The sequence below is a fragment of the Oncorhynchus keta genome, chromosome 31 (assembly GCF_023373465.1).
Source record: "Oncorhynchus keta strain PuntledgeMale-10-30-2019 chromosome 31, Oket_V2, whole genome shotgun sequence".
Taxonomy (NCBI): Eukaryota; Metazoa; Chordata; class Actinopteri; order Salmoniformes; family Salmonidae; genus Oncorhynchus; species Oncorhynchus keta.
This window is the reverse complement of record NC_068451.1, coordinates 26,534,737-26,558,312: the sequence shown is the minus strand read 5'-3', so window position 1 is coordinate 26,558,312 and position 23,576 is coordinate 26,534,737. Positions and strand designations below refer to the sequence as shown.

Sequence of the window (23,576 nt, the reverse complement as noted above, 5' to 3'; positions counted from 1 at the left end):
TACGCCTACCACGCTGCATCTTGGTCCGGTCATTCCACAAACGAGAGCCGTAACAGATAATGGAAATGTTATGTTTTACAAACGGTGGGCCTGTCTGACTAAATAGTGAAGAGTGACGTGCAATGACCATGTGAAAAGTAATCTTCTAAACTACTTGCATCACATAGAAAATTGTGTTTTGTTTTCCACAGGAAACCTCTCATCGTCACACTTTCCTGTTGCATTCCACCCAGATTGAAGAGGGAGATTGAGGAGGGAAAAGAGAGAGAGAGAGATAAAGGTCTGTTTACGTGACACCAGAACAAGGGGAAATAATTGGCATTTACACATGGAGCCAGAGATGGTCAAATATTTTATCTTAAAGTTATTCAACCAAAATACATTTTTATGGTGTGAAACAAATTCATAACATACATATAAAACATAACTGTTCTTCCACTAATACTAACGTGTGACCCTGTGCAACACAGCCAGACCACTATGTGCAACAATCATAACTTGAAAACGTATCTCTCATTTTTTTTTTACACAGTCACAGTTTTTTTAACACTCCTCCCTCTCTCCCCTATGAGCACCACCTTCCCATCCTCCCTCTCCTCCCTCGTTATCTCTCTCCTCCCCTTCGTCAGGAAGCGAAAGCCCACCACACTGCCCACCACCCCAAAACTGATAGCCAGAACCACCAATCCCAGCCCCAGGAGGTGCGAGGTCCGACCCCCTACCTGAACTGATTGGTCCCAGATACCCAGGGCAACCACGCTTAGGCCAATAAGAGTGCCCCAAACACCAAAGGCTAGCATGCAAGAGCCACAGGACAGTTCAGCGCCCCCGGTTATCACAGTGATGCCTGCCACAGAGACAACCCCTCCTGGTAGGGTCACCATCTCTGATTTGGAGTCATAGGTCACAGCGGAGGTGGTACCTGCGAGAGCGGAGGGATCCAGGGTCTCCATCTTTGTTGTTATCTTTTAGATGTTTCTTTCGTACTCCTTTATTAGCTTCTGTAAATATCTCTGTTACTCCTTTTGTATGTTTCTCTTTGCTTTGTCGCTCTCTTGGCTTTGTGTCCTGTGTCCAGTCTTGTGTCCAGTCCAGTGCCACAAAGTAGTCAGTTAAAGTACGTGGATGGAGGTGTTCATCTCGTCTGCAGTTTTTCCTATTGAATGATATGATCGTGATGCAATATAATGTAATTGATCAGTGACAACAACCAGTAACAAACCAATATATTACATAGACAAGATCACTCTTGTTTATGTAATGTGAGGATTTTTTCTTTATTGCTTCAGGATATCTTCATATAGACGTATTTGTCTTTACAGTGTTTAAATCAGGCTATAGAAGTCTCTAATCAATATTACATGACTCTAGAGCTTTAACTCAAGCATTAAATAAAGAGAAAGAAAAAAACACTGTTTTTAAAGAGAAAGAAAACTATTTAATTTGAGTGAAAATAAATACTCACCTCAGTGGCTTCCTATCAATATTGGACCAAAGAGCACATTGGTTGATGTGTAAAATGTTGGTCTGTGGACGTCCTTTACATTCATGAAAATCATTCGATTACTGAAGAGCCCAAATGTATGGGTTTTGTCATCTTCGGTAAAGGCCAAACTGTGTTGACTTTCTCTGTGGGGAGATTCTCAAGAAATGGGAGCAGACGACTCATTGCTTGTCACCTTTATCATGTGACGCCTACAAAGGCGGAGGCGGACATAGTTGTTATGATTGTTGTTATCAATTGTTTGTTTCTGCTGTTCTCTGTATTCAGTAGGAAGGTCTCGTCTGTCATTAAGCCTCATTATGACCCATTAACTGGTATTTATCTAGGACCCCTTCCTTTTTCTCTCCCTCATTCCCTCGCTCTCTCTCTCTGAAGGTTTGGGTCGGGTCCCACCAAGGCATTGTTTGGGTAGACCTAGAGTTTGTTTTTTCTAGTTCTTAAAAGGTTTCCCTCTCCTTGTTTCCAATATCACTTCCTCTCTTTAAGTGCCCTTTCTGCGCTATTCTACTGCAAAGAAATCACATTAGCAACGGTGAATTTGTGTGTTCATAAAAAGCCTCAGAACATCTTTTTCCACCCCTGTGCTCATATATTTAGGTTTATAGCTGGTTATTTTGACCCTGAGGAAATGAGACCTTCTAAGTACAGTAGTACTGTATTTAACTGTATGGAATTTGCTTTTCAGTGTACTGCTTCTTGCGGTTTGCTACGGTCAGGAAAAATATATCAACAGCCTGAATGTTGTTATCCATAAGGTACTGGGAGGTCATTTACCAATGCAGACCTGTGGAGGACACAGATGGAGAGGTCACGGAGGTTCAGCCGTATTACCTATATGTGTCAGTAAGAACCCAGGATGATCCTCTTCCCAGGCCACAGAATGAGGCTCCCATCTGTCTGAAAACCAGAAGACATCCCTACCACAGACAGACAGACGTTAACTGCTTGTGTAACGCAGGGGTTTCCTGGCATGGCAGCTAGTACGACTGTTTACGAACAAACTCTGACATTCCCAGAAAGGTGCCAATATTGATCTGAAGCCATGAAGCACATATAATAATGCTATGTTTCCACCTGAGATTTCCCTCAGTGTTTAACCCAAAGGGCTCAGACGTGTATGATTCTATCTCCACGGACCTGTACCTGTGTCTCACTGGGCCATGGCATCGACGGTCCTGCTCTGACTTGGGGCCAAGGCCTGGCCACTGATACTTTTCAGCCTTTGTTTACATAACAATGGTTACTGTGAACATGGGTTAACACCTTTCTATGGTTAACACGTTCTCACAAAGCAACTGTCTTGATGACCCAGATGTTGTTGATTCTGCTCTTTACTCGTTGTTGATAGTCTACTCCTGCCTTTTCACCCCAAGTCTTTAGTGTCACACTCCTGATGGAAACCAAATAACACTACAGCCTACATGAACTTAAACACATGATGGCACACTGATGCGGCGTAGGTCTGAGGAGGAAATTCAGCATTAGAGCTGTTACTGTAAAAAATACATTCTGTAACCGTTAGTTTCAGCAGATGCCTTTGCTATCACAAAAAGGGGTTATGTCAAGGTCAGGAATCTAACACTGGGCCTGTGGGTATGTCAAGGTCAGGAATCTAACACTGGGCCTGTGGGTATGTCAAGGTCAGGAATCTAACACTGGGCCTGTGGGTATGTCAAGGTCAGGAATCTAACACTGGGCCTGTGGGTATGTCAAGGTCAGGAATCTAACACTGGGCCTGTGGGTATGTCAAGGTCAGGAATCTAACACTGGGCCTGTGGGTATGTCAAGGTCAGGAATCTAACACTGGGCCTGTGGGTATGTCAAGGTCAGGAATCTAACACTGGGCCTGTGGGTATGTCAAGGTCAGGAATCTAACACTGGGCCTGTGGGTATGTCAAGGTCAGGAATCTAACACTGGGCCTGTGGGTATGTCAAGGTCAGGAATCTAACACTGGGCCTGTGGGTATGTCAAGGTCAGGAATCTAACACTGGGCCTGTGGGTATGTCAAGGTCAGGAATCTAACACTGGGCCTGTGGGTATGTCCAGGTCAGGAATCTAACACTGGGCCTGTGGGTATGTCAAGGTCAGGAATCTAACACTGGGCCTGTGGGTATGTCCAGGTCAGGAATCTAACACTGGGCCTGTGGGTATGTCAAGGTCAGGAATCTAACACTGGGCCTGTGGGTATGTCAAGGTCAGGAATCTAACACTGGGCCTGTGGGTATGTCAAGGTCAGGAATCTAACAGTGGGCCTGTGGGTATGTCCAGGTCAGGAATCTAACACTGGGCCTGTGGGTATGTCAAGGTCAGGAATCTAACACTGGGCCTGTGGGTATGTCCAGGTCAGGAATCTAACACTGGGCCTGTGGGTATGTCAAGGTCAGGAATCTAACACTGGGCCTGTGGGTATGTCAAGGTTAGGAACCTACACCGGGCCTGTGGGTATGTCAAGGTCAGGAATCTAACACTGGGCCTGTGGGTATGTCAAGGTTAGGAACCTACACCGGGCCTGTGGGTAACTTCTATCTGGAGCTCAGAGAATACAGGGCAAAGGCCAGGGATTGTTTTTGTGAGGAGGGGAGGGGTAGTAATTCTCTGAGTGATGGGGGTGATGGTAATTGGCTCAGACTGGAGCAGGGCGGGGCAGTGGTAATCCAATGAACAAGCTCACTGGGTATATTTATAGAGAAGAGAAAATCCTCTTTTGACAGAGTTAGATAGGAACAGGTAAGAATCAGATGTAAGGGCAAATTAGGACAGGAGGAAGAGGGATGGTTATAGATGGCCTAAGGTATAGGCATAGGAGGAACAAACGTTGTCAACTCACACATCCACATCAAAATAACAAAAGTTATCCGGCATACTGTTATTTTACCAACCTTTGTGATTATTGAAGCAATTCGGGATCGTCCCAACCCAAATATGTAAAAGGTTGTTCTTCGAATGCATTTTATGTCCTTGTGACATTGTGTGTACATTTTGATAAAAACACTCAATTTAAACAGTTGGGTTACATACTGCTGTAACTTAACTAAACCATGGTAAAAAAAATATCAATAGTAATGTGTTTTCATTCAATTAAATGAGTTGTTTTCTCTGAAATTCCCAATTTTGGCATGTCCCAAGTCAATTAACCCCAACATTTCCCCAAGTTTTCACCATCATTGTAAAGTCCTGGTTATTTAGAGTTTTTGACAAAGTCATTTCTGCAGATGATTATTTATGTCAATGGGTGTATAAGAGGTGAAGTCAGGTGCAGGAGAGTAGAGGGATGTAAACAGGCTCACTTTTATTTTAGTTCCAAAAACGAGAGCACTACATAAATCAAACGCGCTCAAAACACGGAACATACTAAAATAAAGCGTGTAATAAAACACCACCATATCATGAAACAATTACACACAAAACATGATGGGAAACAGAGGGTCAAATACAAGTAGATTGATTGGTGAAATGAAAACCAATTGTGTATGGAAACAAGACAAAACAAATGGACATATGAAAAATGGAGCGGTGATGGCTAGAAAGCCGGTGACGTCGATCGCCGAACGCCGAATGAACAAGGAGAGGAGCCCACTTCGGCGGAAGTCGTGACAATTTATTTAATGTGATTCGTGAGTAACACTTGTTTTAATATGGTGAAACTATTCATTTTTTTATTAAAAGAAACACTGAGCATGATACAGTCAAATCATTGTGTAAAAGTAGGTGAGCTGGTTCTACTGTTTGGCCATTTTCTAGTGTTGTGGTGGGAAACTGAGAGAGTCGAGCATAACACGTCATACCCATAGATAAGCTAGATTTTGGGGGGGTAAGCTTGCAATCAATGGCCCCTTACTATTGAAAGGGTTAGGGTAGGACATGTAAACCTCTATATGGTGTTCCAATGGTGAAGTTGCATGGAATATGGTTAGAAGGAGCATGGTGTTTGCAACGCTACAGTTGGACTTGTGTTGTTACCTATTCGTCACATAGTGGCTGTGTGGGTTCATTGTAAGTCATTTTTGGACAATTCCTTACCTTATTACTGATAGTACAGGCACAAATAAATGTGTGAGGAGGAAAGGGAGTAGGAGAAGGACAAACTACACTACCACAAGAAAAATAGAGACTTAGCGACGGAGATGGGGGTCCAGGTGGGTAGGAGTTAGTAAAGAGGGATACATGTTCCTATCACAGACAAAACAAAGACAGACAGAGTGGGGAAAGAGACAGTAATGGCTCATTTCCAACAAGGATTTGCCCCAGTGTTTTCCCAAACGGATCAGACTTTTCTGTTTCCACTTACGCAGGCCGTCACCCGTGTCTCACTGGGCCATGGCTACAGCGGACTTGCTCTAATTTGGAGGCAAGGCCCTGGGTACTTTAAACCTGATGCATTTACATAACCATGGCTAACTGTGAACTTTAACACCTTCTCACAAGCAACAGTCTTGAATAATGCAGAGGTTGTTAATTATAGTCTTAGGTGTCACACTCCTGAGTGGTATACTACGAAACAAGCCAGACCCAGGGTTTTCTAAAGCTAGCCAGTCTCAGTTAGCTTCACATTCCAGCTCAGGCTATCCGTACTATGACGGTGAATATGTCTTGTCCCCCTGCCGCTAACGTTAGCCCCAGCCTGCTGAAATCTAAGTTCAGGCTACGGTGTGAAATAGGAGTGTTGAAGTGGCGTCTTTTTTTTATCATTAATGCCGTCTTTGGTGTGCTTATCAATGCACAATAACTTTTTTCCCCACTCCTATCGATTAAATAATTGTATTGTCATACAAAAGTTTTACTGTGCATGAAGTTCAAATGCATTCTCTCATTACTAAATGTGTAATTTGATAGGTATTGTAACATTACAATTTTTTTGCACAAATTTTCTTTGATTAAATATTTTATTGCTCAGTCATCTTCCTCAATTGAAGGGGGGGAAGTATGACGCAATCTTTGAGAGAGGGAGGGAATCTGATTTAATTGGTCCTCATGTCGCAGCTCAGACACATCATTCAGGAGAAATGGAGTTAACCTGTCCCGGAGCAGGTTCGTTTTGAAGGATTTGTTGCCATAGAAATGTAACTGGCTAAAAGGCGAGACATGTTCGTGGTACCGGTTATCCCGAGTAGAACTCAGAGATGACCAAAGTTACCTCGATAACTCCTCAAACCTGATTTGTAGTATAGGACTCTGATTGAAACACAACAACACTAGAGCTGACATTAACATAAAACACTGACGGTCCACTGGTGTGAGGGTAAGTCTCAATGGAAAAGCACCATAAGGGACTTACAGGGCGTTACAGCAATACTTCTGTCTAAATAAACACTTAAAGAGGGAGAAGGGAAGGACATGTTAAGAGATTTACAGTAGCAGTCACAAGTTTGAACACATCTACTCATTCCAGGGTTTTTCTTTATTTTACTATTTTCTACATAGTAGAATAATAGTGAAGACATCAGAAACTATGAAATAACACATAGGAAATAATGTAGTAACCAAAAAAAGTGTTAAACAAATTAAAAATATATTTTATATTTGAGATTATTCAAAGTTGCCACCTTTTGCCTTGATGACAGCTTGCACACTCTTGGCATTCCCTCAACCAGCTTCATGAAGTAGTTACCTGGAATGCATGTCAATGAACAGGTGTGCCTTGTTGAAAGTTAATTTGTGGAATTTCTTTCCTTCTTAATGCGTTGGAGCTAATCAGTTGTGTTGTGAAAAGGTAGGGGTTGTATACAGAAGATAAAATACCAAGTCCAAATTATGGCAAGAACAGCTCAAATAAGCAAAGAGAAACGACAGTCCATCATTACTTTAAAAAATGAAGGTCAGTCAATCCGGAACATTTCAAGTGAAACTGGCTCTCATGAGGACCGCCACAGGAAAGGAAGACCCAGAGTTACCTCTGCTGCAGAGTTCATTAGATTTACCAGCCTCAGAAATTACAGCCCAAATAAATGCTTCACAGAATTCAAGTAACAGATACAACTGTTCAGAGGAGACTGCATGAATCAGGCCTTCATGGTAGAATTGCTGCAAAGAAACCACGACTAATGGACATTAAACCGATACATCTGTCCTTTGGTTTGATGAGTCCAAATTTGTGATTTTTGGTTCCAACCGCCGTGTCTTTGTGAGACGCGGAGTAGGTAAACGGATGATCTCCGCATGTGTGGTTCCCACCGTAAAGCAGGGAGGATGAGGTGCTATGGTGTGGGGGTGCTTTGCTGGTGACACTGTCTGTGATTTATTTAGAATTCAAGGGATACTTAACCAGCATGGCTACCACAGCATTCTGCAGCGATATGCCTTCGCATCTGGTTTGCGCTTAGTGGGACTATCATTTGTTTTTCAACAAGACAATGACCCAACACACCACCAGGCTGTGTAAGGGCTATTTTACCAAGAAGGAGAATGATGGAGTGTTTCGTCAGATGACCTGGCCTCCACAATCACCCGACCTCAACCCAATTGAGATGGTTAGGGATGAGTTGGACCGCAAAGTGAAGGAATAGCAGCCAACAAGTGCTCAGCATCTGTGGGAACTCCTTCAAGACTGTTGGGAAAGCATTTCAGATTAAGCTGGTTGAGAGAATGCAAAGCGTGGGTACTTTGAAGAATCTAAAATATATAATATATTTGGATTTGTCCAACACTTTTTTGGTTACTACATGATTCCATATGTGTTATTTCATAGTTTTGATGTCTTCCCTATTATTCTACAATGTAGGAAATTGTAGAAATAAAGAAAAACCCTTGAATGAGTAGTGGTATCCACACCTTTGACTGGTACTGTATGTTTACACTTAGTGTAGAGACAAAACAAAGGCATGATGAGAGACAAGCCAGAGAGAGGATAAACATCTAGGAGCCGAGCTTCCTGGAAAAGTATGTGCAGGATGGAGAGAAAGAGACAAGGTGGGGGAGACAGAGAGGAGACAAAAAAGGGAAGGGGACAAAGTGGATGTGACAGAAAGGGGACAGAAGGAGACAAGGTGGAGGAGAGGAATGAGAGAAGGGGTACAGAGGGGAAGGATGAGGGGACAGAATAAAACAAGTGAAGGGGACAGGAGCAGGGAGGAGATGGATAGGATGGAGTAGCAGAGAACGAAAGGGACATATGTAAAGGAGGAAAGAGGACAGAGAGAGGGGTGGAGGAGGAAAGAGGACAGAGAGAGGGGTGAAGGAGGAAATAGGACAGAGAGAGAGGTGAAGGAGGAAAGAGGACAGCGAGAGGGGTGAAGGAGGAAAGAGGACAGCGAGAGGGGTGAAGGAGGAAAGAGGACAGAGACAGAGGGGTGAAGGAGGAAAGAGGACAGAGGCAGAGGGGTGAAGGAGGAAAGAGGACAGAGACAGAGGGGTGAAGCAGGAAAGAGGACAGAGACAGAGGGGTGAAGGAGGAAAGAGGACAGATATAGAGGGGTGAAGGAGAAAAGAGACAGAGACATTAAGAAGGGAAGGGGACATGGATGTGAAGGAGGAAAGGGGACAGAGACAGAGAGGTGAAGGGCGGAAAGGGACAGAGATGGGGTGAAGGAGGGAAGGAGGCAGAGAGGTGAAGTGCGGAAAGGGACAGAGATGGGGTGAAGGAGGGAAGGAGGCAGAGAGGTGAAGGAAGGAAGTGGCCAGTGGCAGCTGAACTTCCTATAAAAGGCCTGTACAGGTGGCTGTTTTAGAATTAGGAGGACCTGCTCAGCTAAACCCATTTAAGTGTCTTTACTAGAACATACAGACCCAAAACCTTAATCAACTACCACTTACTTTAATTGTCTTAAAATAGAGAATAGTAATTTACTAGTGTGACCAATCAGACTTGTGTCCTCCACCATGATGCTTGAAACTGGTGTCAGACTTCTTTTTTGCTTTACATAATAGACTAGAAACTGGTTCAGACAACTTCAGTTTTTGCTCAACAGATGATATAGCACTCATTGTTACAACTAACAATCTTATACTGTAACGATCTTCATCGGATGAGGAGTAGGAAGGATCAGACCAAAACGCAGCGTCGTAAGTGTCTATGATTATTTATTATACCAGAACACGAAAATACAAAATAACAAAGTGAATGTAAGAAATGAAAATTGAAACAGTCCTGAAAGGTCAAAACAGGAAACAACTACCCACAAACACCAGGTGGGAAAAGGCTACCAAAGTGTGGTTCTCAATCAGAGATAACGATAGACAGCTGCCTCTGATTGGGAACCATACCAGGCCAAACGCATAGAACAGAAAACATAGAAACACAACATAGAATGCCCACCCCAACTCATGCCCCAACCAAACCAAAATAGAGACAGAAAAAGGAACTAAGGTCAGGGTGTGACATATACAGTGTCTGTATTGGGTCTATGATCCAATGTTTCTCCTGGCTAGGTCATGTGGCAATAACCAAGCAAAGACAAATTCTCACTTGAAGTATCGTACCGAACTTGTACTTTCAAGTAAATCCTGCATTGATTTTTATTAGGTTTGAGTTACGTACACGTATCTAAAGTTATGATTAGGCTCTTATTGAGAAATTAAATAATGATAACAGGGCCTTGGCCAACACACAGACCAACAAGAATAGAGACGGTTTGGCAAAAGAGAATATGGAAACTAAAGTTAATTTGAGTGAAAGCTCAGACACCTTAAATCCTGAATTAACTGAATTAACCCAGTCGCCAAAGGTAGCAGTCTAATTCCACCCCCCTCCTTCCCTACTCCATCTATCTATCTACGTCACCCTTCAGAATGACAACAGTCCATCCCTAACACATCACTTCATACTCTCTCTACTGTTGACACAGGTAAGTCATGTCTCTTTGCTCTGCCTCCCTCTCTGTTCTTTCTCCCTGGTACTGAAGGCTTTTGTTGATGTATGGTTCCTAGTGGTACACTGGGTAACACTTCAGCCATTGTAGAGATCTGATTGTGCTGTGCTTGTTGGACAATATCTATTTGTAACTATTTCAGGAATCTTTTGAACGGGACAGCTGAGTCAACGTAAGGAAAGGAAGATCCACAGTAACAGAGGATTTTACCCAAACAAAAGACGGATCGGTGACTCAAAAAGGCACTACTTCAGAGAGCCTTCGACCATAACCCAGAGATCACAGTACAGGCTAATACGATGGGGAACGCCAAGAGCAGTGCTATTTCCAAGGAGATACTGGAGGACCTGAAGCTCAACACCAAGTTCACGGAGAACGAGTTGTGCCAGTGGTACGAGAACTTCCAGAAGCAGTGTCCCACCGGACGCATCTCGCCAGAGGAATTCGAAAAGATCTACGCACGCTTCTTCCCCGATAGCGAAGCCAAGACCTACGCTCAGCATGTGTTCCGTTCATTCGACACCAACGAGGACGGCACTCTGGACTTCAAGGAATACATCATTGCACTGCACATGACCTCCAGTGGGAAGACGACGAGGAAGCTGGAGTGGGCCTTCTCACTGTTCGACGTGGACAAGAACGGATACATCACCAAGACAGAAGTGGAAGTCATCTGCCAGGTGAGAGATCCAGGAAGGATTAGAACCTTGAACTATTAAGGGGCAAGAGAAGATATCCAAACCCGAACCACTGGGTAGGAGAACCTTCTTACAACATCAATCAATGATGGTGATGATCATTTTGAAGATGGGACAAGGGGAAATTTGTGGACATAGGCATACAAAAGAGTAGATGTTTCTACCATTTACAGTATGTGGCACGGGAAAAGTGGGTCACCTCCAAATTGACAAAAAATAATAATAATAGCCATAACATTTTTTTAGGCTTTTTTAGGAGAACAAATTATGGAGTTCTGGGAATATGGCTTTTCTTAAATGTAGGTCCTGTCTATATGTTGTATATCATCAGAAGTCAGTCAATGGTCAAAAGTGACCTTCTTTTCCTCGGTCTGTAGGTCCCAGGCTGCTGAGGGGAGGACGGCTCATAATAATCAAATCAAACTTTAATTGTTACATTCACCCAAATACAATTTACCGTGAAATGCTTACTTATAAGCCCTTAACAAACAACGCAGTTCAAGAAAGAGTTAAGACAATTTTTACCAAATAAACGAAAGTAAAAAATAATAAAAAGTAACACAATAAAATAACAATAATGAGGCTATATATAGGGGTTACCGGTACCGAGTCAATGTGCAGGGTACAGGTTAGTTGAGGTGATTTGTACATGTAGATAGGAGTGGCTGGAAAGGAGTTAATGGAATGGCATCAAACACATGGAAACCATGTGTTTGATGTATTTGATACCATTCCACCTAGTGCGCTCCAGCCATTACAACGAGCCCGTCCTCCCCAATTAAGGTGCAACCAACCTCCTGCTGTGGGTTCCAGTCCTAATCATCAATTAGCTAATGTAGAGCTCTTGCCCATTTCAGCCACCCAATCCTTCCTGATAATCCACAAGATTAATGATTTAGCATCCAGAAAATGTAGGCTACTGTACTTACTGTGGTCCCCATGCTTCTGTGCTTATTCAGGCCCTAAAGTATGTAGTCTGTAGATAATCAACTAATAAAGTAACACACATAACCAATTATGGCTGCATTTAGATAAGCAGTCCAATTCCGATATTTTTTCCACTAAATGGTATTTTGACCAATCAGATCAGCTCTGAAAAAGAGCCGATGTGAAAAGATCTGATGTGATTGGTCAAAAGACCAATTGGTGTAAAAAAGGTTATAATCGGGCTGCCTGTGTGAACACAGCCCATGTTGTCTAGAACAGGGTTTCTCAATTTAACAGTTGATTTTCTTGTTTACCAATTACTCCCATTAACAAAGATTAGTTGAATTGGCAGACCACCATTTTTCTTAATATAGTAGTTTACTCTCAACGTCATTTATCTCATTGGTTCTAAGGGGATACATTAATTAGTATCTTAGGCAGTGTTTACATAGGCAGACTAATTCTGATCTTTTTCACACTAATTTGTATTTTGATCAAACGCGTCAGATCTTTTCACAGCAGATCTTTTTCAGAGCTGATACTGAAAAAAAGATCAGAATTGGGTTGCCTGTGTAAACGCAGCCTAAGTGATGCCGAGCTGGAGTGAAATCCAGCATACCTAGTGGGTGCCCCGGCCCAAGATCAATGTTGAGCAACACTGGCCAAGACCAAGTGTTTCTATCAGCCTTTTTCTATCCCAGCTGCAACCTTTAGGGCAGAGTCAACCAACGTAACACATGGAGACTATAGTTTTCAGAGGTGTCTGGTTGAGGTTGATATTGTGATGGCATCTCTTTCGGTGTTTATACACATATTAGCTCAGAAATGTGAACATGGGTATTGTGGGGGAAAATAGGTGGTTAAATAGCCGGTCGCTGTGAAAAAGTAACACCTCTATACTTTCAATGCATTCTCCCCAAACGGTGGACAAACTGTCGTGCAAAAAAAAAAAAAATGTTTACTTGCGTTTACATCCCACTACACTACTGTAGATAGATAAGACGTGTAGGAGTGGCTGTGAGAACTGTGCAAGACGTTTCTTAATTAACAATAATCTTAATCATCAAATCTGTCCAGGCTGTGGGTTTAGACTGAGAGACAGGGACCGGGCAGGCCGGGCTGTGGGTTTAGACTGAGAGACAGGGACCGGGCAGGCCGGGCTGTGGGTTTAGTCTGAGAGACAGGGACCGGGCAGGCCGGGCTGTGGGTTTAGTCTGAGAGACAGGGACCGGGCAGGCCAGGCTGTGGGTTTAGTCTGAGAGACAGGGACCGGGCAGGCCAGGCTGTGGGTTTAGTCTGAGAGACAGGGACCGGGCAGGCCAGGCTGTGGGTTTAGTCTGAGAGACAGGGACCGGGCAGGCCAGGCTGTGGGTTTAGTCTGAGAGACAGGGACCAGGCAGGCCAGGCTGTGGGTTTAGTCTGAGAGACAGGGACCAGGCAGGCCAGGCTGTGGGTTTAGACTGAGAGACAGGGACCGGGCAGGCCAGGCTGTGGGTTTAGACTGAGAGACAGGGATCGGGCAGGCCAGGCTGTGGGTTTAGACTGAGAGACAGGGATCGGGCAGGCCAGGCTGTGGGTTTAGACTGAGAGACAGGGACCGGTCAGGCCAGGCTGTGGGTTCAGTCTGAGAGACAGGGACCGGGCAGGCCAGGCTGTGGGTTTACACTGAGAGACAGGGACCGGGCAGGCCAGGCTGTGGGTTTACACTGAGAGACAGGGACCGGGCAGGCCAGGCTGTGGGTTTAGACTGAGAGACAGGGACCGGGCAGGCCAGGCTGTGGGTTCAGTCTGAGAGACAGGGACCGGGCAGGCCAGGCTGTGGGTTTACACTGAGAGACAGGGACCGGGCAGGCCAGGCTGTGGGTTTACACTGAGAGACAGGGACCGGGCAGGCCAGGGTCAAGGGCAAATTGGGAGGGATGGGGAGGTAAATATTGTCCAGTACCTTTGCCCTGAGATGAGCCTGTCTCTGTCTGTCTTTCTGTCTGTCCCTGGCAGATTGCCAGTGGGCATGTATAGCACCACCTCTCCCCAGTGTTACTGTACCGTACTGGCACCAAAATGTGTTTATTCCCCGTCAAGATTATAGTTGTCAGGGCAATGGGGAACTGGCTGTACTATATAGGTTGTACTGAATAGCCTGCCAAGCCAACCCCCTATGGTAAAAGTTGGCTTTAGGCACAGATCTAGGATCATTTCACCCAATCCCAATCTAGTTCAAACACTAAATTAACCTTAGGAAATACTCAGCCTAAACCAAACAGGGAGGGAGGGAGGGAGGGAGGGAGGGAGGGAGGGAGGGAGGGAGGGAGGGAGGGGGGAAAAGGAGGAGGACATCTTGGTGTTTGGCCTATGGCCTGGGTCTTGGCGATAATCCACGTTAATCTGGATGTTTTAAATGTGAGAGATGAGTGGTTCCTGTCTCTATGTGGGTCACAGCTTTAAGGCCTGACTCTAAAATTACACTCAGATGGCCCCTGATTGACTATTGACTTTAATGTGGATAATTTACATCGTAGGTCTAGAATCTGTTATTACAGTGGATTTATTAGATTTTGCTTGTCATTGCATAATCACCTAATTTTGAAATAGCACTTGATTGGCCAAATAGCCCATGATATGTGTGTAATACATACTGCAGGTCATTCCTTTATGCAGGTGTCATCACCTGCCCTACAAACCAAAAGAGCAGTAACTGTATGCTTTATCACCTGGACAAATATCCTGCCTCCACTGTGTTGTGTTTTGGAGAAAATGGGGGGGTCATATTTGCAGTAACTGGAAAAAGTTACTGTGAAACCAAGGACAGAAAGCAGTAACAACAATCACTCAAGTCAGTTACTGCCTTTTACCTTGGCTTCACTGAGCTATGGGCTGCAGTTACTACTACAGTATATGACACATACAAATACACTACATCGCCAAAGTATGTGGACATACGTTGAACATCTCATTCCAAGATCATGGAGTTGGACCCCTCTTTGCTGCTATACCAGCCTCCCCTCTTATGGGAAGGCTTTCAACGAGATGTTGGAACATTGCTGCTGGGACTTGCTTTCATTCAGCCACAAGAGCATTTGTGAGGTCGGGCACTGATGTTGGTGTTCGATGGGGTTGAGGTCAGGGCTCTGTGCAGGCCAGTCAATTTCTTCCACACCTATCTTGACATTTCTGGATGGACCTCGCTTTGTGCACGGGGGCATTGTTGTGCTGAAACAGGAAAAGGCCTTCCCCAAACTGTTGCCACAAAGTTGGAAGCACAGAATTGTATAGAATGTATTAAGATTTCCCTTCACTGGAACTAAGGGGCCTAGCCCGAACCATGAAACAGCCCCAGACCTTTAGTCCTCCTCCACCAAACTTTACAGTTGGCACTATGCATTCGAGCAGGTAGTGTTCTCCTAGCATCCACTGAACCCAGATTTCTCCATCAGACTGCCAGATGGTGAAGTGTGGTTCATCACTCCAGAGAACGCGTTTCCACCTCTCCAGAGTCCAATGGTGGCGAGCTTTACACCACTCCAGCTGATGCTTGGCATTGCGCATGGTGATCTTAGGCTTGTGTGCGGCTGAACCCTTGTTGCTCCTAGACGTTTCCACCTCACAATAACACCACTTACAGTTGACCGGGGCAGCTCTACAGGCTAGAAATGTTATGAACTGACTTGTTGGAAAGGTGGCATCCTATGACGGTGCCACGGTGAAAGTTATGGAGCTCTTCAGTTGGGCCATTCTACTGCCAATGTTTGTATACAGAGATTGCATGACTCTGGCTCGATTTTATACACCTGTCAGCAACGGGTGTCGCTGAAATAGTCGTGTAGTGTAGTGTAAATCTATGATTACAAGTTTGTGTAAAAAATCAATTGTCGTGGGAAACTATTCCAGTGGGTGTACCAAGCAAGAAGGCTGAACCCTGTCTAGGGCAAAAGGTCATGTCAGAGGTCAGGGTCAATATGATTAAAAAATAACCTCAGTAAGACAACACATAACCAAAACTCCAATTATCTGCCTACAATTCACTTGGCTGGGAAAATTTTAAAACTTTGAAGTCATTTTTCTCAGTTTCACTCTATAAGCAGTTACTGCTCTTGTGCTTGGTAGGGCAGAACACATATCTGAGTCAGGGAGCTGCATATGATGTGTCCCAGGAAGCTAACTGGTAAACAATGACACACAGGAGTGGTCAAATGGGTTCCTCTAGTGGTCAGATGGGTTCCTCTAGTGGTCAGATGGGTTCCTCTAGTGGTCAGATGGGTTCCTCTAGTGGTCAGATGGGTTCCTCTAGTGGTCAAATGGGTTCCTCTAGTGGTCAAATGGGTTCCTCTAGTGGTCAAATGGGTTCCTCTAGTGGTCAGATGGGTTCCTCTAGTGGTCAGATGGGTTCCTCTAGTGGTCAGATGGGTTCCTCTAGTGGTCAGATGGGTTCCTCTAGTGATCTGATGTGTACCTCTAGTGGTCAGATGGGTTCCTCTAGTGGTCAAATGGGTTCCTCTAGTGGTCAAATGGGTTCCTCTAGTGGTCAGATGGGTTACTCTAGTGGTCAAATGGGTTCCTCTAGTGGTCAGATGGGTTCCTCTAGTGGTCAAATGGGTTCCTCTAGTGGTCAGATGGGTTCCTCTAGTGGTCAGATGGGTTCCTCTAGTGGTCAAATGGGTTCCTCTAGTGGTCAAATGGGTTCCTCTAGTGGTCAAATGGGTTCCTTTAGTGGTCAGATGGGTTCCTCTAGTGGTCAAATGGGTTCCTCTAGTGGTCAGATGGGTTCCTCTAGTGGTCAAATGGGTTCCTCTAGTGGTCAAATGGGTTCCTCTAGTGGTCAGATGGGTTCCTCTAGTGGTCAGATGGGTTACTCTAGTGGTCAGATGGGTTCCTCTAGTGGTCAAATGGGTTCCTCTAGTGGTCAGATGGGTTACTCTAGTGGTCAAATGGGTTCCTCTAGTGGTCAGATGGGTTCCTCTAGTGGTCAAATGGGTTCCTCTAGTGGTCAGATGGGTTCCTCTAGTGGTCAGATGGGTTACTCTAGTGGTCAGATGGGTTCCTCTAGTGGTCAGATGGGTTCCTCTAGTGGTCAAATGGGTTCCTCTAGTGGTCAGATGGGTTCCTCTAGTGGTCAAATGGGTTCCTCTAGTGGTCAGATGAGTTCCTCTAGTGGTCAGATGGGTTCCTCTAGTGGTCAGATGGGTTCCTCTAGTGGTCAAATGGGTTCCTCTAGTGGTCAGATGGGTTCATCTAGTGGTCAAATGGGTTCCTCTAGTGGTCAGATGGGTTCCTCTAGTGGTCAGATGGGTTCCTCTAGTGGTCAGATGGGTTATTCTAGTGGTCAGATGGGTTCCTCTAGTGGTCAGATGGGTTCCTCTAGTGGTCAGATGGGTTCCTCTAGTGGTCAGATGGGTTCCCTTCAGACGAGCTGTAAAAAACATGTATTGGGCATTGCAAGGCACCAACCAATATTGGCACACAGACCCATGTTAAGGCTATGATGAGAGTCTGCAGGCACCAACTAAATGAAACTGTAACTACATGTAAATGTATGTCAGCAGATCATATGTCATATACAGTATTCTGAACTTGTAGATACAGTACCAGTCAAAAGTTGGGACACATATGCCAAGAGTGTGCAAAGCTGTCATCAAGGCGAAGGGTGGCTACTTTGAAGGATCTAAAATCTAAAATATATCTCGATTTGTTTAATAAACACTTTTTTGATTACTATATAATTCCGTATGTGTTATTTCATAGTTTTGATGTCTTCACTATTATTCTACAAAGTAGAAAATAGTACAAATAAAGAAAAACCCTGGAATGAGCAGATGTGTCCAAACATTTGATTAGTACTGTATATATATAATGTAAAATAAGTCTATGCAATCTTACTTGATCTGTTCCCCGACCACCTCTCTCTCTCTCTCTCAACCCCTACCACCCCTTCTTCTCTCTCTCTCTCCCTACCCCCTATTTCCTCTCTCTCTCTCTCTCTCTCTCTCTCTCTCTCTCTCTCTCTCTCACTCACTCACTCACTCACTCTCAGGCCATCTTTAAACTAATCCCCAAGGAAGATCTGCCCAAATTACCGTCTGACGAGAATACACCAGAGAAGAGAGCCAACAAACTGTGGGGATACTTTGAGAAACCAGACAACGGTAAGAGACAAACACACAGACATGCATGCACGCACACCCAAAGACATTCACGCACAAACACACGCACAAACGCATGCACAAACACATTCACGCACAAACACACGCACAAATGCACGCACGAACACATTCACGCACAAACACATTCACGCACAAACACACGCACAAACACACGCACAAACACATTCACGCACAAACACATGCACAAACGCACGCACGAACACATTCACGCACAAACACACGCACAAACACATTCACGCACAAACACATTCACGCACAAACACACGCACAAACGCACGCACAAACACATTCACGCACAAACACATTCACGCACAAACACACGCACAAACGCACGCACAAACACATTCACGCACAAACACATTCACGCACAAACACACGCACAAACACATTCACGCACAAACACATTCACGCACAAACACACGCACAAACGCACGCACAAACACATTCACGCACAAACACATTCACGCACAAACGCACGCACAAACACATTCACGCACAAACACATTCACGCACAAACACACGCACAAACGCACGCACAAACACATTCACGCACAAACACACGCACAAACACATTCACGCACAAACACATTCACGCACAAACACACGCACAAACGCACGCACAAACACATTCACGCACAAACACACGCACAAACACATTCACGCACAAACACATTCACGCACAAACACACGCACAAACGCACGCACAAACACATTCACGCACAAACACAAGCATAAACACACACACAAACACATTCACGCACAAACACATACACACACAGTAGGTTGTTGTGACTTGCGTTGTTGGTAATGAGAGGAAAGGTTTTATGTCATGTTCTTTGCTCAGCAGCTGTAGGACGTCCGTCCAGCTTACATAGATTACATTGTTCATCATGTGTTTTATTACAGGAGAGTTGCCCTTTAGTTTAAGGGTATGCACACACAGCAGCCACCTGAGGATTCACTCCCTACCAAAACATGGCTTTTTCCACAGAACATTTTTCATCTCATTGAACCAAATGCAAATACACACAGTACGTAATGTTGAAGAACTACTGACAGATGGTATATATAGTACACATACAGTATGTACTGTTGAAGTACTACTGACAGATGGTATATACAGTACACATACAGTATGTACTGTTGAAGTACTACTGACAGATGGTATATATAGTACACATACAGTATGTAATGTTGAAGAACTACTGACAGATGGTATATACAGTACACATACAGTATGTAATGTTGAAGTACTACTGACAGATGGTATATATAGTACACATACAGTATGTAATGTTGAAGAACTACTGACAGATGGTATATACAGTACACATACAGTATGTAATGTTGAAGAACTACTGACAGATGGTATATACAGTACACATACAGTATGTAATGTTGAAGTACTACTGACAGATGGTATATATAGTACACATACAGTATGTACTGTTAAAGAACTACTGACAGATGGTATATATAGTACACATACAGTATGTAATGTTGAAGAACTACTGACAGATGGTATATGCAGTACACATACATTATGTACTGTTGAAGTACTACTGACAGATGGTATATACAGTACACATACAGTATGTACTGTTGAAGAACTACTGACAGATGGTATATGCAGTACACATACAGTATGTACTGTTGAAGAACTACTGACAGATTGTATATACAGAACACATACAGTATGTACTGTTGAAGAACTACTGACAGATGGTATATGCAGTACACATACAGTATGTACTGTTGAAGAACTACTGACAGATGCTATATATAGTACACATACAGTATGTACTGTTGAAGAACTACTGACAGATGGTATATACAGTACACATACAGTATGTACTGTTGAAGACCTACTGACAGATGGTATATATAGTACACATACAGTATGTAATGTTGAAGAACTACTGACAAATGGTATATACAGTACACATACAGTATGTACTGTTGAAGAACTACTGACAGATGGTATATATAATACACATACAGTATGTACTGTTGAAGAACTACTGACAGATGGTATATATAGTACACATACAGTATGTAATGTTGAAGAACTACTGACAGATGGTATATGCAGTACACATACAGTATGTACTGTTGAAGAACTACTGACAGATTGTATATACAGTACACATACAGTATGTAATGTTGAAGTACTACTGACAGATGGTATATATAGTACACATACAGTATGTACTGTTAAAGAACTACTGACAGATGGTATATATAGTACACATACAGTATGTAATGTTGAAGAACTACTGACAGATGGTATATGCAGTACACATACAGTATGTACTGTTGAAGTACTACTGACAGATGGTATATACAGTACACATACAGTATGTACTGTTGAAGAACTACTGACAGATGGTATATGCAGTACACATACAGTATGTACTGTTGAAGAACTACTGACAGATTGTATATACAGAACACATACAGTATGTACTGTTGAAGAACTACTGACAGATGGTATATGCAGTACACATACAGTATGTACTGTTGAAGAACTACTGACAGATGCTATATATAGTACACATACAGTATGTACTGTTGAAGAACTACTGACAGATGGTATATACAGTACACATACAGTATGTACTGTTGAAGACCTACTGACAGATGGTATATATAGTACACATACAGTATGTAATGTTGAAGAACTACTGACAAATGGTATATACAGTACACATACAGTATGTACTGTTGAAGAACTACTGACAGATGGTATATATAATACACATACAGTATGTACTGTTGAAGAACTACTGACAGATGGTATATATAGTACACATACAGTATGTAATGTTGAAGAACTACTGACAGATGGTATATATAGTACACATACAGTATGTACTGTTGAAGAACTACTGACAGATGGTATATATAGTACACACACAGTATGTACTGTTGAAGAACTACTGACAGATGGTATATACAGTACACATACAGTATGTACTGTTGAAGAACTACTGACAGATGGTATATACAGTACACATACAGTATGTAATTTTGAAGAACTACTGACAGATGGTATATACAGTACACATACAGTATGGAGTCAAACACTAATCATTTTACAATTTCTCTCTGTTGCTCTCACTCTCTCAGACCGGTTGGCAGAGGGAGAGTTCATCAAGGGGGTGACCGAGAACGAAAACGCCATGCGTCTCATCCACTACGAACCCATCAGTGACTAGTCCTCCCTTCTTCTTTCCCTCTTTCTCCTTCACACGCTATTTCTTCCTCTCCTCCTCTTTGTCATTGTATTCTAATGTTCTGTCTTTCTCTTCTGTGTAAATACTCTTGTATGGCGGTGTCTTAATTGTCTTCACTGTACCTTCTAAGAAAGTAGGGGTTTATGTTGGTTATAGTATACATGTCTGTCTGTGCATGTATGTCTATTGGATTGAGGCTGTTTTATGAAGGTAGGTGTGATAAATATGAAGGTAGATGGCCACTATTGTAATTAGTGTTTGATGCAATACAAATACGACAGAAACATTGAGGCACAAGTATATTTATTTGTTTGTATATTGATACAACATCCCTGCTAAATGCTGTTTTCCTATCCGATTGAAGATACAATAGCTTTTTGGTACTGTGAGATGATTGTGAAAAAGTAATGGTGGTCTAGTGTTTTGCAGTGTCCTGAATACTCATGGACTGGATCATTTGGTAACCATTGCTCAGTCTATACATTTCATTATTCTAAGAAGTTCTAAATGGTGTTGCTGTAGAAGGAAATTTGAAGTGTGTAAATGTGATAAATGATAACAGTTCGGACACAGGTATTTGGGAAAAGAAATTGAAAATCTGTAGAATAACAAACCTTTTTCTCCATTAGGAATGTGCATGGTTGTGATGGTGGCTTTTAGATTTGATCCTGCAATTGTCTTTTTGTTTTAATCAATTAAAGCTTTTCTCATAAATTCTGTGTATTGCAAATCATTTTGTGTGTGTGTGTGTGTGTGTGTGTGTGTGTGTGTGTGTGTGTGTGTGTGTGTGTGTCCTTGATGTCCCACAAATTAGTCCGTGACCTAAAAATAGTCGGTTTTCAGTAAGAATAGTAAGGTTTCTATATGGTTCCTATTGTCCAAACAGTGACTTCATGTATTAAAATATGGGATTCACAAACAAAGGCCAAGGGTCTTACGTTTTTGATCATATTTACACATAGATTTTCTGACGACATGAAAATATGTGTGTGTATTATAATGTATCATGCGTGCCTGTGCGTGCACAGTTGTGTCCGAGTCCTATATTTATTTCCAAGGCCGTTTCTTGTCCCCCACATCCTCCTCCCTTCCCTCCTCAGTCGTTCCCTCCTCTCTGTCCAACTCGGGATTACTGTCATAATCTGCTGTCCAACATCGGAAAGCAGAGAGAAGCAAATTCTCTGTAATCTTTCCTTCTCTATCTCTCGTTCCATCTCTCTCTTATTTGTCTCCGTCTAGCTGCAGGGAATTATTGTGTGATTGAATGTATGTTTGTTTATGTGTAACTCTGTGTTGTTGTTTGTGTCGCACTGCTTTGCTTTATCTTGGCCAAGTGGTAGTTGTAAATAAGAACTTGTTCACAACTGGCCTCCCTGGTTAAATAAAGGTGACATAAATGTAATCTGCTTTGTGTCCTCTTATGCTTGTGAATTGATTGAACTGATGGCACATTTACAGTGTCTTACACACATAGTGGTGGCCAGCCCCTAATATTGAGTCGACAAGGTGTCGCAAGTGCTCCACATTGATCCTGGCTCATGTTGACTCGAATGCTTCCCACAGTTGTGTCAAGTTGGCTGGCTGGCTGTCCTTTGGGTGGTGGACCAACCCCAGCAGTTCTTGATATAAACCGGTGCACCTGGAACCTACTACCATCCCCCGTTCAAAGGCACTTAAATCTTTTGTCTTGCCCATTCACCCTCTGAATGGCACACTTACACAATCCATGACTCAATTGTCTCAAGGCTTAAATATTCTTCTTTAACTTGTCTCTGCCTGTTCATCTACCCTGATAGAGAAATACAGCGAGATATACAATAGAGCTACTACAGAGAGATTGAGAAATACAGAGATATCTACAGTAGAGGTACCACAGACAGAGAAATACAGAGAAGTATACAGTAAAGCTACCACAGATAGAGAAATACAGAGAAATCTACAGTAGAGGTACCACAGACAGATAGAGAAATACAGCGAGATCTACAGTAGAGCTACTACAGAGATAGAGAAATACAGAGATATCTACAGTAGAGGTACCACAGACAGATAGAGAAATACAGAGATATCTACAGTAGAGGTACCACAGACAGAGAAATACAGAGATATCTACAGTAGAGGTACCACAGACAGAGAAATACAGAGAGGTCTACAGTAAAGCTACCACAGATAGAGAAATACAGAGAAATCTACAGTAGAGGTACCACAGACAGATAGAGAAATACAGCGAGATCTACAGTAGAGCTACTAC

General features: G+C 43.2%; 2 protein-coding genes across 2 annotated transcripts; one reads left to right on the top strand and one right to left on the bottom strand.

Moving 5' to 3' along the window:
• Positions 1-333: 333 nt before the first annotated feature.
• On the bottom strand, positions 334-1,649 carry LOC118364155 (transmembrane protein 100-like). Its single transcript, XM_052489255.1, has 2 exons — positions 1,466-1,649; positions 334-1,156 (listed from the first exon to the last, which is right to left on the bottom strand). Exon 2 carries the CDS (start codon positions 951-953, stop codon positions 525-527), a length of 429 nt encoding a protein of 142 aa, XP_052345215.1. The 5' UTR covers positions 954-1,156; positions 1,466-1,649; the 3' UTR covers positions 334-524.
• An 8,573-nt stretch (positions 1,650-10,222) lies between these two features.
• Positions 10,223-22,042, top strand: LOC118364154 (visinin-like). Its single transcript, XM_052489252.1, has 4 exons — positions 10,223-10,285; positions 10,452-10,989; positions 17,963-18,074; positions 21,222-22,042. Exons 2-4 carry the CDS (start codon positions 10,609-10,611, stop codon positions 21,308-21,310), a joined length of 582 nt encoding a protein of 193 aa, XP_052345212.1. The 5' UTR covers positions 10,223-10,285; positions 10,452-10,608; the 3' UTR covers positions 21,311-22,042.
• The last annotated feature ends 1,534 nt before the right edge of the window (positions 22,043-23,576 follow it).